Below are 16,313 nucleotides of genomic sequence, written 5' to 3'. Positions count from 1 at the left end.
CAGGAGTTTGAGACCAGCCTGTCCAACATGGTAAGACCTCGTCTCTACTAAAAATAATAAAAAAAAAAAAAGTTAGCCAGACATGGTGGCGCATGCCTGTAATCCCAGCTACTCGGCAGGCTGAGGCAGGAGATCTCTTAAACCTGGGAGGTGGAGGTTGCAGTGAGCTGAGATGGCACCGCTGCACTCCAGCCTGGGTGACAGAGTGAGACTCCATATATATAAAAAAAAGAGTCATTGAATTAAAATGTATTTTGTTTGTCATTTTTATTTGAATGACATTCTTGCAGAAAGTAAGTTTCATTTTCTATTATTTTCCCTACCAGGGATCCAGATGGAAGGATGCTCTTAGATATTTTTGATGAAAACCTTCACCCTCTTTCGGTAATCTGTTTGTGTTTCGTGAGATGATTTAATTATTTTGTTTTTGCTCCTATGGGGAGAACAGTTATCTGAAAATATTTTCTTCCCCAGAAATCCGAAGTGCCACCAGACTATGACAAACACAACCCAGAGCAGAAGCAGATTTACCGGTTCGTTCGGACGCTGTTCAGTGCTGCTCAGCTGACAGCTGAATGTGCCATTGTCACCCTGGTGAGTGCTGTCAGGATGGCCACACCCATCCCCAGCCTGGGTGGTCCAGGGCTTGTTCCTGTCACTCAGTGGAGTGGACTTCGAGCAGGGAGTCCTCGCCAGGTGACCCTGGGGACATTGTGGCACAAGCTTCAGTGTTGCCGTTCTCCTCGGAGAATAGAGGATAGATATCCTAGAAGAGGGTGTGAAAATTGTTCCACAGCCCCCACCTAAAGTCATTTGTGAAATCACGTTCAAACTCAATAAATGCCGAAATTAAAAATGCAGGTAAGTAAAGCAGTCGGGGTAGGGGAGTGATCAGAATGGCCGAGGTACTCCTTGTAAACATCCAGGTTTCTTGTTCTTGGTTCCCTACAAAGATTGTAATGACAGTAAGATATGATGAATACCTTTATCTGAACACTTATCTAGGAAGGAGTGTATATATTCGTAGCTTCTGTTTTGTGACTTTTGACTAAATGTGTCTGCAGGATATTCAGAGATAGTAAGGAGGTAATTTATATTTTAAGACTCAAGAAAAAATAAATAAAAATTTATTCTAATGGCTGGGCTCCATGGCTCATGCCAGTAATTTCAGCACTTTGGGAGGCTAAGGCGAGAGGATAAATTCGCTTAAGCCCAGGAATTTGAGACCAGTCTGGACAACATGGTGAAACCCCCGACTCTACAAAATTAAGAAATCAGCCAGGCATGGTGGCACATGCCTGTGGTCCCAGCTACTTGGGAGGCTGAGGTGGAAGGATCACTTAAGCCGAGGAGGTCAAGGCTGCGGTGAGCCATGATCATGCCACTGCACTCAAGCCTGAGGGGTAGAGGGAGACCCTGTCTCAAAAGAAGAAAAAAATTCTTACTTGGATTCTTAAAATGTTATGCACTATTTAGGTCAAATCTCACTTGGGAAATAGATTTAACAATGGAACCCTTTTTGTCACTGACCTTTTACATTGTGTGTAACTTAGATGAGAAATGAGCTTTGCCTGTGCACGAGCTATCCTGGAGATCAGAGTACCATTCTCTGTAGTTTCTGAGAAGAGGCAATTGTCTAGTAGAAGCTTTACAGGCACTGAAGGACTCTTGTCTCTGCCACACGAAGAGCTGTGTGCTCTGAGGCTAACTGAACAGGATCCCTGTTTGCTTGTTTGCTCATTCATTCATCTGCTCATCCATTTGTTCATTTCTTCTCATTGAACTCGCAGCCTGAAGGATAATAGAACAGACAGTCAAGGAGTCATTAGATGATTTGGAATGATTACAGGTTCCTAAGTCATAATTGAGAAATGTATGTATTGCCCAGCTTAGTTCCTCAAAGGGATTTCAAGTTCTAACATAAACACACAACAGGGCAAGAGGGTTCAGATTTTTATGTAGGGAAATTGGGTGAAGGGAAAAGCAGAGGAAACCGTAGGTGAAGTTAGTATTGAAACACGTGCCATGAGGAAAGGTTTACTTTGAAGCTGCTGTAGATGGAAGGTGGTGGGGATTTTTTACACCTTTAATTCCTAAGAAAAATATGGCCTGGTTATGAATGGTAGAGCCTTCTTGTTTGGGGTTACTATTCAGTGTGAAGGAGGTTTGTGTCCTGTGGAGGACAGGGCCGGCACTTAAACCCCACAGCTCGCCAGTGTCTACCGTGAGAGAACATCTCACAGGCCTCCCTCGCTGCCTTCTGTGTCACTCACCAAAGGTGACAGGGCTGATGAGTTCATGTCTTTGGAATAGTGTAGGGGTGGCACTTTTCTTGTGAAATCTTCATCCATCCTGTGAAATGAACTGGCGCTGAGCAGGATACCAGTTTGCATGGGGGTCTTGGTTGTTTGCAGCTGGAAAGGAGCAGGCTTGGAGGCCTTCATGGTGGGTGCAGCCTGCAGCCCATCCTCCAGTCACTGCTGCCTGCCAAGGCTCAGCCCAGCTACATGCTTGTGGGCAGAGGGCATAGAGATCGTGCTTTGAGCGAGACTCTTGTAGGATTATTCTTCCCTCCTTGTGTCCCCTAGAGTTAGAAGCAGTCATTCAGGACAGGTCTGCCCTAGAGTTGACAGAGATGCATTCATTAACTGCTGCTTTTCTCCTGGGCGTGTGTTCGGCATCTTGGTATGCTGCTCAGGAGGCAATGGGGGAGGAATAGCAGTGAGCCCTGGCCCTGCTTCCCACACGGAGCAGGACTGCAGCCTGCTGTGGACAGAGCCTGCAGATCCTTCAGACACCGAGACCTACCTCACCCAAAGCAAGTATTTCACAGCTTAATGAACTTTTTTAAAAAGAGTAACTTAGTATCACTAAGTATATTTTTTAGCAATATGTTGAAAGCTCTCCTGTAGATACTGCCACATGAGGAAATTCAAAAGGGAGTGAGGTAATTGATTTGCACCTTGCTGAGTTGTGTAGATGCCTTTGTGGTGTTCCTGAAACAGCTGGGGGAAGCCAGGCCTGCAGTGAGGTGGGTGGAAAGGCCTTGGCATCCAGCTGCCCCTCCGTGACGCCCTGCCCTTCCCTCAGGAGTTACTTAAGCTGACTGATCCTGAGAACCATGCGTGGCACCCACTTTAGTCCCATGTGGTACTTTGACAACACTGGAGGCTCACCACCTGTCTGAACTGGAATCTTCTGTTGGAAGGATGAGAAAGCCAGAGGCCAAGGCAGAAGGGGATATATTGGAAGGTCCAGGCAGGCCCCACATATTCCTTCTCCTGTAGGTGTGGAAGGACATCAGGCTGTAGAATGAGGCCCACCGCAGGTTTCTCTTTGGGCTGCTGCCTCTCGCCTTTGCGCCCCTGTGGCTCTGGGGCCTTAATATGCAGGTCAGCTTTCTTGCTTTGGATGGGAGGTGGCAGGGAACTGTTAATAGCTTTCTCCACCCTGTCTTCATCCCTTCTCTGTTTAAGGCCCTGCATTCTCTAACCCCATCTCCTTTTTTGATTTTGGAGAGGGGAGGTTTTGACTGGCCCAGTTCCTTTGGGGTCAGGTGTTCATCTGTAGAAACAAATCCGTCATGACCCAGAGCTGAAGGGGCTTGGTCCTGCGCTGTTATTATTCCCACTTTGCCCTCTCCTCTGTTCAGAGCCTGTAGTAGTTCCCCATGTTCCTCAGAGGAAAACCCAAAACCCTGACATGACTGACAGGGCCCAGCAAGATTAATCCTCCTTCCGTCTGCCCAGCTGCCTCTGCCACCTGCCCCAAGACTTCTGCACACAGCCCCTCTGTTATGGTCATGCTTGAGATGCATCCTGCCCTCCTCCACCTCATCTTTGCTCAAAGGGCACATCGGGGGGCTATTGCCTGGCCACCATGTCTGAAGTTGCAGCCTCCCTCCTGCTCCACGCTCCCTGCTCATCACTTCCTGCTTTTTCTCTGCGTGCTTAACACCTATCAGCATTTTTAGGTTGAAGTCATTAATTTTATTGTTTTGTCAGTAAGCTCTATGAGTAAGAGATGTTTTCTCTTTTTGTCCATTTTGTTCACTACAATATGACCAACATCTGGAACGCAGCCCAGCTCATAATAAATGCTTAATAAGTATTCATTGAACATGTAGTGAGCAGTAGTAAGTGCCTACTGGCTGAACTACATGCTGGCGATGTGCCTGAAATGTAAGAAGCATTTAATACCTATTCATTATCTTCCCCTGCCCCACTAGTATTAGAGCATCAGACACATATTCTGTCATTTCATTGCTTAGGTTTTTTTTTTTTTTTTTTGAGACAGAGTCTCACTTTGTTGCTCAGGCTGGAGTGCAGTGGCACAATCTCAGCTCATTGCACCCTCCGTCTCCCGAGTTCAAATGATTCTCCTGCCTCAGCCTTCCAAGTAGCTGGGATTACAGGCATGTACCACCATGCCCTGCTAATTTTTTTGTATTTTTAATAGATACGGTGTTTCACTACATGGGCCAGCCTGGTCTTGAACTCCTGACCTCAAGTGATCTGCACACCTCAGCCTCCCAAAGTGCTGGGATTGCAGGCGTATGTCACTGCCTCTGGCCCTGCTTAAGTTTTCTGAAGGGACAGTGGCAGACTCTTCAACTTCAGGGACATTACTCAGCTGAACCTTGATCGAGCATTCTGTGTGAGGTTGGTTCTGTCCGCAGAGCCGCAGAGATGGGAGAGGGAGAAAGAGGAAGCTGGTGATTGATGGAGGGATTTAGACATAAAGGAAGGGAAACCAAGAAGAGATGGAGGTGGCAAAGTACAGCTGACCAGACAAGAGGGGGTGTGGTTCCTTTATTATCTACTTTTTAATAGCTTTATTGAGACATATTTTATATACCATAACATTCAGCCATTTAAAGTGAGCATTTCAGTGGGTTTTAGTACATTGTACAACCATCACTGCAATTTAATTTCAGAATATTCCCATCATCCCATAGAGAAACCCCTTATCCTTTAGCATTCACTCCTCATTCTCAGCCCCGGAAACTACTAATCAAATTTCTGTCTCATTTGCCTGTTCTGAACATTTCATATAATTAGTATCGTATATGACCATTTATGACTGGCTTCTTTTACTTAGCATATGTTTTCAGAGTTCATCCACATTGTAGCATGTGTAATTTTTTTTATTGCAAATAATATTCCATTGATTGTAGATACATACATACATACATACATACATACATACATAAGAGAGAGTGAGTGAGTGTTGTCCCTCCTTGTACAAGGGTTTTGCATCTGAAGATTCAACCAACTGCAAATTGAAAATGTGCTTAGGCCTGAGATGGTTGCATCTGTGCTGAGCATGTACAGACTTTTTCTTCTTCTTGTTATTCCCTAAACAGAGCAGTGTAACAACTATTTACATAGCATTTACATTGTATAAGGTATTATAAGTAAGTATGTAAGGTGATCTGCACAGGTTATACAAAATTGACTATGCCATTTTATGTCAGGGACTCTCCTTCCTCAGATTTTAGTATCCACAGGGCCTCTAGGGCCAACCTCCACCATTGCTGAGGGATGCTGTACTTCATTTTGTTTACCCATTCATGAGTTGGTGGACATTTAAGTTGTTTCTACTTTCTGGCTGTTATGAATACTGCTGCTATGAACCTAAGTTTATGATAAGATTTGTATAAGTTTGTGATGTAATTTGGCTGTGTTCCCACCCAAATGTCATCTTGAATTGTATGTCTCATAACTCCCACTGTTGTGGGAGGGCTCTGGTGGGAGATAACTGAAACATGGCAGCGGTTTCCCCCAGACTGTTCTTGTGGAAGTGAGTAAGTCTCACGAGACCTGATGTGTTCATTAGGGGTTTCTGTTTTTGCATCCTTCTTATTTTTTCTTGCCTCCACCAATTAAGAAGTGCCTTTTGCCTCCCGCCATGATTCTGAGGCCTCCCCAGCCACGTGGAGCTGTAATTCCAATTAAACCTCTTTTTCTTCCTAGTCTCGGGTATGTCTTTATCATCAGTGTGAAAACAGGCTAATACAACAAATTGATATTAGTAGAGTGGGGCGCTGCTGAAAAGATACCCAAAAGTACGGAAGCGACTTTAGAGCTGGGTAACAGGCAGAGGCTGGAACCGTTTGAAAGGCTCGGAAGATGTGGGAAATGTGGGAACTTTGGAACTTCCTAGAGACTTGTTGAATGGCTTTGTCCAAAATGCTGGTAGTGATATGGACAATAAGGCCCAGGCTGAGGTGGCCTCAGATGGAGATGAGGAACTTGTTGGGAACTGGAGCAAAGGTGACTCTTGTTATGTTTTAGCAAAGAAATTGGTGGCATTTTGCCCCTGCCTTAGAGATTTGTGGAACTTTGAATTTGAGAGAGATGATTCAGGGTGTCTGGCAGAAACAATTTCTAAGCAACAAAGCATTCAAGATATTACTTGGGTGCTGTTAAAAGCATTCAGTTTTATAAGGAAAGCAGGGCATAAAAGTTCACAAAAGTTGCAGCCTGACAATTTGATAGAAAAGAAAAACCCATTTTCTCAGGAGAAATTCAAGCCAGCTGCAGGAATTTGCAGGAGAGAATGTTAATCCTCAACACAATGGGGAAAAATGTCTCCAGGGCATGTCAGAGGTCTTCCTGGCAACCCCTCCCATCACAGGCCTGGAGGCCTAGGAGAAAATGGTTTGATTGGCTGGGCCCAGGGTCCCTGTGCTGTGTACGGTCTAGGTACTTGGTGCCCTGCATCCTAGCCACTCCAGTCATGACTTAAAGGGGCCAAGCCACAGCTCGGGCTGTGGCTTCAGAGGGTGGAAGCCCCAAGCCTTGGCAGCTTCCATGTGGTGTTGAGCCTGCAAGTCTCTACAAGTCAAGAATTGAGGTTTGGGAACTTCTGCCTAGATTTTAGAGGATATATGGAAGTGCCTGGATGCCCAGGCAAAAGTTTGCTTCAGGGGTGGGGCCTTCATGAAGAACCTCTACTAGGAGAGTGCGGAAAGGAAATGTGAGGTCAGAGCCTCCACACACGGTCCTGCAGACCCCAGAATGGCAGATCCGTTGGCAGCTTGCACCTGCTCCTGGAAAAGCCACAGACTCAATGCCAGCCTGTGAAAGCAGCCAGGAGGGGGGCTATTCCTTGCAAAACCACAGGGGCGGAGCTGCCAACACCATGGGAACCCACCTCTTACATCAGTGTGACCTGGAGTCAAAGGAGATCATTTTTAGAGCTTTAAAATTTGACTGTTCTGCTGGATTTGGGGCTTGCATGGGCCCTGTAACCCCTTTATTTTGGCCAGTTTCTCCCCTTTGGAACAGCTATTTACCCGATACCTGTTCCTCCATTCTATCTAGGAAGTAACTAGCTTGCTTTTGATTTTTCAGGCTCATAGGTAGAAGGGACTTGCCTTGTCTCAGATGAGACTTTGGACTGTCGGTTTTTGAGTTAATGCTGAAATGAGTTAAGACTTTGGGGGAAGACATGATTGGTTTTGAAATGTGAAGACATGAGATTTGGGAGGGTCAGGGGTGGAATGACACAGCTTGGCTGTGTCCTCACCCAGATCTCATCTTGGCTTGTATCTCCCATAATTCCCATTGTGGTGGGAGATAATTGAATAGTGGCACTGATTTTCCCATACTGTTCTCGTGGTAGTGAATAAGTCTTAGGAGATCTGATGGTTTTATAAGGATAAAACCATCCTTATAAATGGCTCTCATTCTCTCTTTGCCTGCTGCCATCCATGTAAGATGTGACTTGCTCCTCCTTCCATTCTGCCATGATTGTGAGGCTTCCCCAGCCATGTGGAACTGTAAGTTCAGTTAAACCTTCTTTTGTAGATTGCCCAGTCTCAGATATGTCTTTATCAGCAGCATGAAAATGGACTGATAGAGTTTGTACATGGGCATATGTCTTCATTTCTCTTGGTATATATCTAGAAATAGAATTGCTGGGTCATATGGTAACTCTGTTTTGAGGAACAGCAGATTGACTGTTTTTCAGAGTGACTGCACAATTTCAGATTTCAATTTCACCACATCACCTCTTCGTCAATGCTTGTTAGTGTCTGTCTCATGTTAGCCATTCTAGTGGGTTTGAAGGGTTATCTCATTGTTTTTATTTGCATTTCCTTGAGGATTAAAGATTTTGTATGTTTTTTTGGAGAAGTATCTATTCACATTCTTTGCCCATTTTAAAAATGGGTTGTCTTTTGGTTGTTGAATTGCAAGAGTTCTTTGTGTGTTCTGGTTACAAGTCCTTTGTCAGGTATATGATTCACAAACATTTTCTCGTCTCTGTTTTGTCATTTCTTTTCGTAATGGTTCATTTTCATGAAGGCTAGTTTATTTCTTTTGTCATTTGTGCTTATCTAAGAACCGTTGCATAATCCATGGTCATGATGATTTACCCTTATATCTTCTTTAGGAGTTTTGTAATTTTAGCTCTTCGTTTAGGCCTACCATTCATTGTGTGCTAATTTTTATGAGTTAGGGGTCCACGTTTGTTCTTGTGCGTTTGGATATCCAGTTGTTCCAGTGCTGTTTGTTGATGAGATTATTCTATCCCCATTGAACTGCCTTGTCACTCTTGTCAAAAATAATTTGACCATAAGCATGAAGGTTTATTTCCGGATTTTTAGTTGTGTTCCATTGATCTATATGTATATCCTTGTATCAGTACTATACTGTCTATACTATACTATACCATAGATTTGAAGTTAAAATCAGAAAGTATGAGTCTCCAGCTTTGTTTTTCTCTCTGTTGTTTTGGCCATTCCATCCATGATCCTTGCATTTCCCTATGAATATTAGAATTAGCTTATCTATTTCAGTCAGCATTCTCCCCCCCAAAAAAGTTGTGGGATTTTAGTAGGAATGGCATTGAATATATAGATAAATTTGGGGAGTGTTGCAGTCTCAGCAATAAGTCTTTGAATCTCTTCTAACATGGAATATCTTTCTGTTTATTTAGATTTTCTTTCATTTTGTCAACATTTTTCTATAGTTTTCAGTATGCATATCTTATACTTCTTTTGTTAAATTTATTCCTAGGTATTTAACTCTTTTTCATGCTGTTATAAATTGAATTGTTTCCTTAATTTCATTTTTGGTGGTTTATTGCTAGACTATAGGAATACAGTTGATTTTTATAGATCTTGTGTCCTACCATATTGCTGAATTCATTTATTCTAATAATCTTTTTGGTAGATTCTTTAGAGTGTAAAATGGAAAGATCATCTGCAAATAGAGATAGTTTTACATCTTCCTTTTCAGTATGGATGCCTTTTATTTATTTATTTTTGCCTAGTTACCACAGTTAGTACCTCTAGTACAGTGTTGAATAGAAGTCTCACGAGTGCACATCCTTGTCTTGCTATTGATATGAGGTGTGAAGCTTTCCATTTTTCTCCATTAAATGTGCTGTGTGCTGTGAGTTTTTCATAGATGTCCTTTATCAGATTGAGGAAGTTTCCTTCTATTCTTAATTTGTGTCGCGTTTTTATTTTGAAAGGGCATTAGATTCTGTTGAATGCTTTTTCTGCGTCTATTGTGATTGATCATGTAGTTTCTGTTTTTTGTTCTATAATATGTTAAATCAACTCCGCATTCCAGGGCTAATTCCCAGTTGGCCACAGTGTATAATTCTTTTTATATGTTGCTGGACTCAGTTTGCTAGTCTTTATTGATAATTGCTTACATATTTGTAAGGAATTTTGTCTGTGGTTTTCTTGTGATATCTTTGGTTTTGATATCAAGGTGATACCTCATAGAACGAATTGAGAAATATTCCTTCTACTTCTTTTTTTTTTTTAAAGTTTGTGAAGGGTTGGTATTCTTATTTAAATGTTTGATAGAATTTATCACTGAAGCCATGTTGGCCAGGGTTTTTCTTTATTCGAAGTTTCTACATTACTAATTCAGCCTCTTTGCTTGTTTCTTATAGGTCTATTCAGGTCATCTTTTCTTCAGTCAATTTCTTGAGTAGTTTGTGTTTTTCTAGGAATGTGTCCATTTCATCAGAGTTACCCAACTTGTTGTCATGCAGTCGTGCCACGTTATTCCTTTATGATTCTTTTTATTTCTGTGAAGTCTATGATGTCCTCTGTTTTGTTTCTGATTTTACTCATTTGAGCCATCTCTCTATTTCTTGGTTGGTCTACCTTCAGGTTTTTCAATTTTTTTTTTCCCCCAAGGAATCAACTTTTGGTTTTGTTGATTTTCTCTCGTTTTAATATTTCGATTTCATCTCTTTCCACTTTCATCTCCATTGTTTCCTTCTCCTCACTTTAGTTTCGGTTTGCTCTTCTAGTTGCTTAATGTGGAAAGTGAGGTTATTGATTTGAGAACTTTTTTAATACAGGCATCTACAGTTATGAATTTTGAAGCTTTCATTACATTGAATAAGTTTTGCTGGGTTATACTTTCATTTCCATAGATGTATTTTTTTAAATAAACTTTTTGTTTCAGATTTACGTAAAAATTGTGAAGAAAGCAGAATTCCCATAAACGCCACATCCAATTCGTTTTTAACATCTATACTATTATAAAATTATATGATATAATGTACATGATTTAATATCTTAGTGTGGTCTCTTTGTTACACTTAATGAACTGATGCTGGTGTGTTATTATTCTGACTATTATTTTTGAGACGGATCTCATTCTGTCCCCCTGGCTGGAGGGCACTGGCACTGTTCATAGCTCACTGCAGCCTCACACTTGTGTGCTCAAGCAGTCCTGCCACTGCAGCCTCCTGAGTAGCTGGAACCACAGCTGTGAACCCCCATGTCTGCTTAATTTTTAAAAATATTTTGTAGAGACTGGGTCTTGCTCTGTTGCTCAGGTTGGTCTTGAACTCCTATCCTCAAGTGACTCTTCCTCCTTGACCTCCCAGAGTGCAAGGATTACAGGTGTGAGCACCATGCCTGCCCATTATTATTATTATTACTTTTATTACATTACTATTATTATTAACTGAAGTTCGTTTTTAACTCCGATTTACTTAGTTTTTACCCAGCATCCCTTTTCTTCTCTAGGACCCATCCAGGACACCATATTATATCTAGTTGTTGTGTCTCCCTAGGCAACTCTTGGTTGTGATAGTTTCTTAGACTTTTCTTGTTTTTGATGATCCTGACAGTTTTGAGGAGTGCTGGCTAGTTTTTTTTGTAGAATCCTAACTTGGGATTTTGTAGAATCCTAACTTGGGATGTTTTTCTCATTATTAGACTGGGATTATGCATTTTTTGGAGGAAAATAAGAAAGGTAAAGCACTGTTTTTATCACATCACATCAAAGGTGCATGTGGTCAACACGACTTAGGACTGTTGGTGATAACCTGTATCCCTGGCTGAGGTTGTGTTTGGTCGGTTTCTCTGCTGTGTAGTCACTCCTTTTCTCCACTTTCTGTACTGTATACCCTTGGAATGAGGTCACTCTGTGCAACCCACACTTAAGAAGGCAGTTGTGCTCCACCGCCCTAGGTGATGCAGTCTAAGAAGAGTGCTTGTCATGTCAGTCTGTCAGGACCACTGGTCTTGCCAAGTGGGGTTGGATCTCAGCCTGGGGAGGCCTTGGCAGGGCCCATCATTGTTGCATGGCTCTCAGTGCCTGCCATTAAACCCCTCAACTGCAGCCTCTAAACCCCTTCTCAGAGTCTGGGGCTCTGATGGTCAAGTGACTGGAATCAATTGAGTGTGACTCTGAAAGACTTCCTTAGGGGTCACTTTTAGTAGTTTCTAAGGAATTCAAAAGCTGTTATTCAGGTGGCATCTATTCAGTGATGAGTCCAGACAGCTTATTCAGTTTTTCTTCCAATTGCTAGCAAATAATAAGTGGTGGTGAAGTCACCGATTATCTAAACTTAGTGACAGGGCATCTAAGAGTTGCCGTGCTTATACAAATTCAGTAAAGTTAAAGGCAAGTGCAATTCAAATTATGTTCATCTTAGTGCACACCACTGCCCAGATTTCATAAACAAAAACCTCACCCTGCTATATCTACTGTTTCATTTTTTAAAAATTTTAGTAAAAGAATGCTGTTCATAATTCTGTATATTTGTTTAAAAACCCACTAATCGGGTGCAGCCTGCCCTTTGTAAAATACTGTGTGTTGGGAGTCCCCAAGACCACCCCAGGTTAGATTAGCCACTATGAGGACTCACAGGGCTCAGCATATAGTTCTACAGCTAAGACTTTTTACAGTGTCAGGGTACAATGCAAAATCAGCAAAGAGGGGAGGGCACGTAGGGCAAAGTCTGGTGGAACAAGAGTCCTCTTCCTCTCCAGTGGAGTCATAAAGGACACGCTTGATTCAGCAGTGAGTTGTTACAGTACAGTCATGTGCCACATAATGACATTTCAGTCAATGATGGACCACATAGATGACATCTGTCCGGAAGATGATCGTGGAGTTCAGAAATTCCTATTGCCTAGTGACGTCGTAACATCCTAGTGCATCCTGTGCCTCAGGTGTTTGTGGTGATGCGCTGTCAGACATGTAAAAGTCTAGCATGTGCCATTGTGCACGATACCTGATAATAAAAACTCTGTTGCTGGTTTATGTGTTCACTATACTTTTTATTGTTACTTTAGAATGTACTCCTACTTATTTAAAAAAAAAAAAAGTTAACTGAGAAACAGCCTCAGGCAGGTCCTTCGGAGGTGTTCCAGAAGCAGGCAAGAGACCACTGCTTTGTGTATTATTGCTCCTGAAAACCTGGCAGTGGGACAGATGTGGAGGTGGATCTCGGCCTGGGGAGGCCTTGGCAGGGCCCATTATCAACAGCAGTATTGATAATCCTCACTCTGTGTAGGTCTAGGAAATGTATGTTTATGTCTTAGTTTTTAACAAAGTTCAAAAAGTAAAAAAATAAGAGATATAAAATAGCATGTAGAATAAGGATATGAAGAGAGAAAATATTTTTGTACAGCTGTATAATGTGTGTTTTTAGCTAAGCATTATTACAGGAGTCAAAAGTTTAAAATTTTTTTTAAGTTTATAAAGTTATAGTAAGCTAGGGTTAATGTTTTATTACATAAAATCTTTTTCATAAATTTAATGTAGCCTAAATGTACAGCATTTATCAAGTCTGTACTAGAGTAGTGTACAGTAATGCCCTGGGTCTTCACATTCACTCACCACTCACTGACTTACCCAGAGCAACTTCCAGTCCTGCGAGCTCCATTTACTCTAAGTGCCCGATACAGGTGTACCGTTTTTATGTTCAATACCACATTTTTACAGCACTTTTTCTTCGTTTAGATATATTTATATACACAAATACTCACCATTGTGTTCCATGTGCCTGCAGTATTCAGTGGGGTCACATGCTGTACAGGTTTGCAGCCTTGAAGCCATAGGTCATACCACACAGCCTGTGTGTGTAGTAGGCTGTAGCACCTGTTTTTGTGCAAGTGCATTCTGTGGTATCCCCACAAGGACTGAATTGCCTAATAAAGCATTTTTCAGAATGTACCCATTGTTAAACATATGACCATAGACATATGACCATACTTCTAAGATGTTGTCCACCAGCACCCAAGGTTTGTGTTGAGTGTTGGTCATGCGCACATCCTCTGCTAGCAGATACCAAAATTCCAGAGTCCCAGAAGGAAAGCAGGCTCAGCATACACCACCTTGTTTGTACACCTTGTGTGCATAGTGAGCTGCTCTTACATGTCCTGGGAATGCTGGGAGCCCTCCTGAAATGGACAGTCTCAGATGCCAGCTGAGGCCAGCCATGGAAGCAGCCCTTTCTGAGCATGGCAGTCTCAGGCTTACTTTGTTCACTGCTTGCTGCATACTGTGCTGTTTTGTTCTTTCTCTTCTGCTTCTACATTTTTAGGTAGATGATCAGCATCATTTCCCGGGTTGCAAAGGCCTCCTTTTAGAGGGCAGAGGGGGTTGTTACTGATGGCAGATGCTAAATAAGCATGTGTTCGTGTGTGCATGCATGTCACTCAGTAACATTTGAGAATCAACATGGCTAATCCTTGCCGTGTAGAAATGAGAGGCTGGGGCCTTCCAGTGTTCAAAGAGAAGCCAGAAACCCAGACTTATTTTTTAATGTTTCCTGTTGTTAGCTGGGGTTTTTAAAAGAATCTCCAAGTAAAACAAAACCTGTCTGAGCTACCCCAGCCTGTGGACAGCCAGCTTTGCTTCAGGTGGGAGGGAGTCATCACGGTCTTTAGACAGATATTCTGTTAGTTCCCTAGGGCTTCCAGAACAATGTGCGACACACTGGGTGCCTTCAACACCAGAACTTCATTGTCTCCCAGTTCTGGAGGCCACAAGTCTGAAATCAGGGCATTGGCTAGGTTGGTTCCAAGGCCATGAGGGAAGGTTCTGCTCCAGCCTCTCTCTGTGGTGTGTGGGTGCCCAGCCTCATGCTCACGTGGCGTTCTCCTGTGTGCATGTCTTGTCTCCAAGTTTCCCCTTCATGTAAGGGACCCAGTCGTATTATATTAGGTCCTGCCCTAATGACCTCCTTCAACTCCACTATTTCTGTAAGGTCTTGTCTCCAAATACGACCCATTCTGAGGCACTGGGGGTTAGGACTTCAACATATGCATTTTGGAAGAGAGGACACAGTGTCACCCATATCCACGGGATACCCACAGAATCATGCATGCATTTTATTAAGATCTCTCCAGGGATACCAGTAAGGAGGTTTTGGCTGTAGTTTAGGTTAAAGATTATACTTTATATTAATTTATTAACCTACATTCATAATAGGAGTGTATCGTTCAGGCTATTGGAAAATCCTACAGCATCAGTTACAAAAAGAATCCAGATGTGAAACTGGCAGAAATTTTATAAACAAAATAATAATTATTACTTTAAAATAATTTTTCTTGGCCACAAAAGTGGTAATTTTTAGAGCATTGCTGAATACAGGGAGTTTGGGTAGCTACCCCAATTCCCCCAGAATAGTGTGGTTATGAGACAGCACTCTGGAATCAGAATATAGCTCAGAGTGGAGTGAAGCTGCCGACTCCACGAAGTCTTGGCCCGTATGGTCTCGACCTCAGCCTTGTTGAAACATGCTCTAATCATCCAAACCAAACAGCTGAAAGGCAGCAGGATTAAAACCCAGAAGGAAATTATATCTGGTACAGACTCAGACGATTAACTGGCCTAGTATTACTCTTTAAAATTGGATGGGAGTAATTCCAGCGTCATTGGGATCTCGTTTGCACCTGTCCCCGATTCTGTGAGTTTGTTTCATCCCTCCAAATGCCTCTGAACAGCATTGTGATGTGCTGCCAGCTGATGCCTCTGTAGCTCCGTAGCTGCTCATTGATCTGTGGTTTCGAGAGAGACTTCTCAGGATAGTCATTCTCGTGAATTAAATCTGAAAACTTAATTGAGCAAGAGTGACCTATTAGCAATGGTCGTGGGATATTGTTTAGAAAAACCAACTGTGTATTATTTTACTTGGCAGAGAGTTAAAATATCCACGTGGGAGTTTACAAAAGAAGTTGCAGCTGACCCTTGACTATAGTTTTATTGGCAAGTTTTGCTAAATTACGTACTTTTAAGTCGAGCTTACGGTGAATGCCTTATCTCCCAATGGAACAACTGCTTTCCCTGTTACAGGATGTATCTTATTGTCTGATTCCTTCAGTTGGCCGTAGTGGAATATATCATTACCTGGTTCATGACTGTTTGGTTTTTTCCCCAGACATTAAGTATTACCTTAAATATTACCTAATATGAGTTACCAGTATTCATCAACTAAGGTAAGTTACCAAGTCAGAAGAAAACGTAGTCAGCTTTAGTACCGCGCCACTGAGCACCGACCTCTGTGGAGAGCGTGGGAGATTGAGCAGCTCAGGTCTGTACAGGAGTGGAGTGTCCCGGATCTCCTTCACAGTCTTCTTTTTCTGCTGCTTTAATGATCTGGAGGTTTACTTACTTCTAGTCCCTGTTTGCTGCTCCCAGCACGGTGGTGTTGGAGAGTGAGAGGAGTTTGTCATCAGCCTTTGTAAAGTGTGCAGCCTGGGGCTCTGAGGTCAGCGCCCGCTAGAATTCCACTGAGCCTCACCTAGATCTTTACCTGGAGAGTTACAGTGTTCACACAGGGGAAAATTAAGATCTAAAACATTGCTTTTCTTTCTCTTCAAACTTAATATAATAAATCCTATTAAAGATGAAAATCTCCAAAAATTGATAAGGTTATTGAGTTCTATTGAGTGACCTACTTTTGTCCAATGGTGTGGCAACTATCACTGCGGTTATTCTTCAGCGAAGAGCACTTGGAACCCCCCAGTGGCCCTTCCAGTGTGGTTAGAGTGCTGTGCTTCATGACCCCTGTGCCTTACGTGAAGGTCGCGC

At 42.5% G+C, this 16,313-nt stretch overlaps 1 protein-coding gene and 1 long non-coding RNA gene across 8 annotated transcripts in view; both read left to right on the top strand.

The window, feature by feature from the left end:
* The window catches only part of CCNY (cyclin Y), a 266,513-nt gene that overhangs the window by 233,325 nt on the left and 16,875 nt on the right, over positions 1–16,313 (top strand). For all 7 annotated transcript variants that reach the window (XM_032259779.1, XM_032259778.1, XM_032259782.1 and 4 more), the window contains 2 exons: positions 327–384; positions 475–594. In XM_032259779.1, the coding sequence (XP_032115670.1) occupies positions 327–384; positions 475–594 (178 nt within the window). The remainder of the gene's footprint in view (positions 1–326; positions 385–474; positions 595–16,313) is intronic.
* LOC116537542 overlaps positions 12,721–16,313 on the top strand; it is a 6,132-nt gene continuing 2,539 nt past the window's right edge. Inside the window, exon 1 of the long non-coding RNA XR_004263178.1 lies at positions 12,721–16,306. This is a non-coding gene — a long non-coding RNA (uncharacterized LOC116537542). The remainder of the gene's footprint in view (positions 16,307–16,313) is intronic.

The sequence above is a fragment of the Sapajus apella genome, unplaced genomic scaffold, assembly GCF_009761245.1.
Source record: "Sapajus apella isolate SASKATOON/1434 unplaced genomic scaffold, GSC_monkey_1.0 scaffold111, whole genome shotgun sequence".
Lineage (NCBI taxonomy): Eukaryota > Metazoa > Chordata > Mammalia > Primates > Cebidae > Sapajus > Sapajus apella.
The sequence above is the reverse complement of the archived record's forward strand: the minus strand, read 5'-3'. Positions and strand labels throughout refer to the sequence as shown.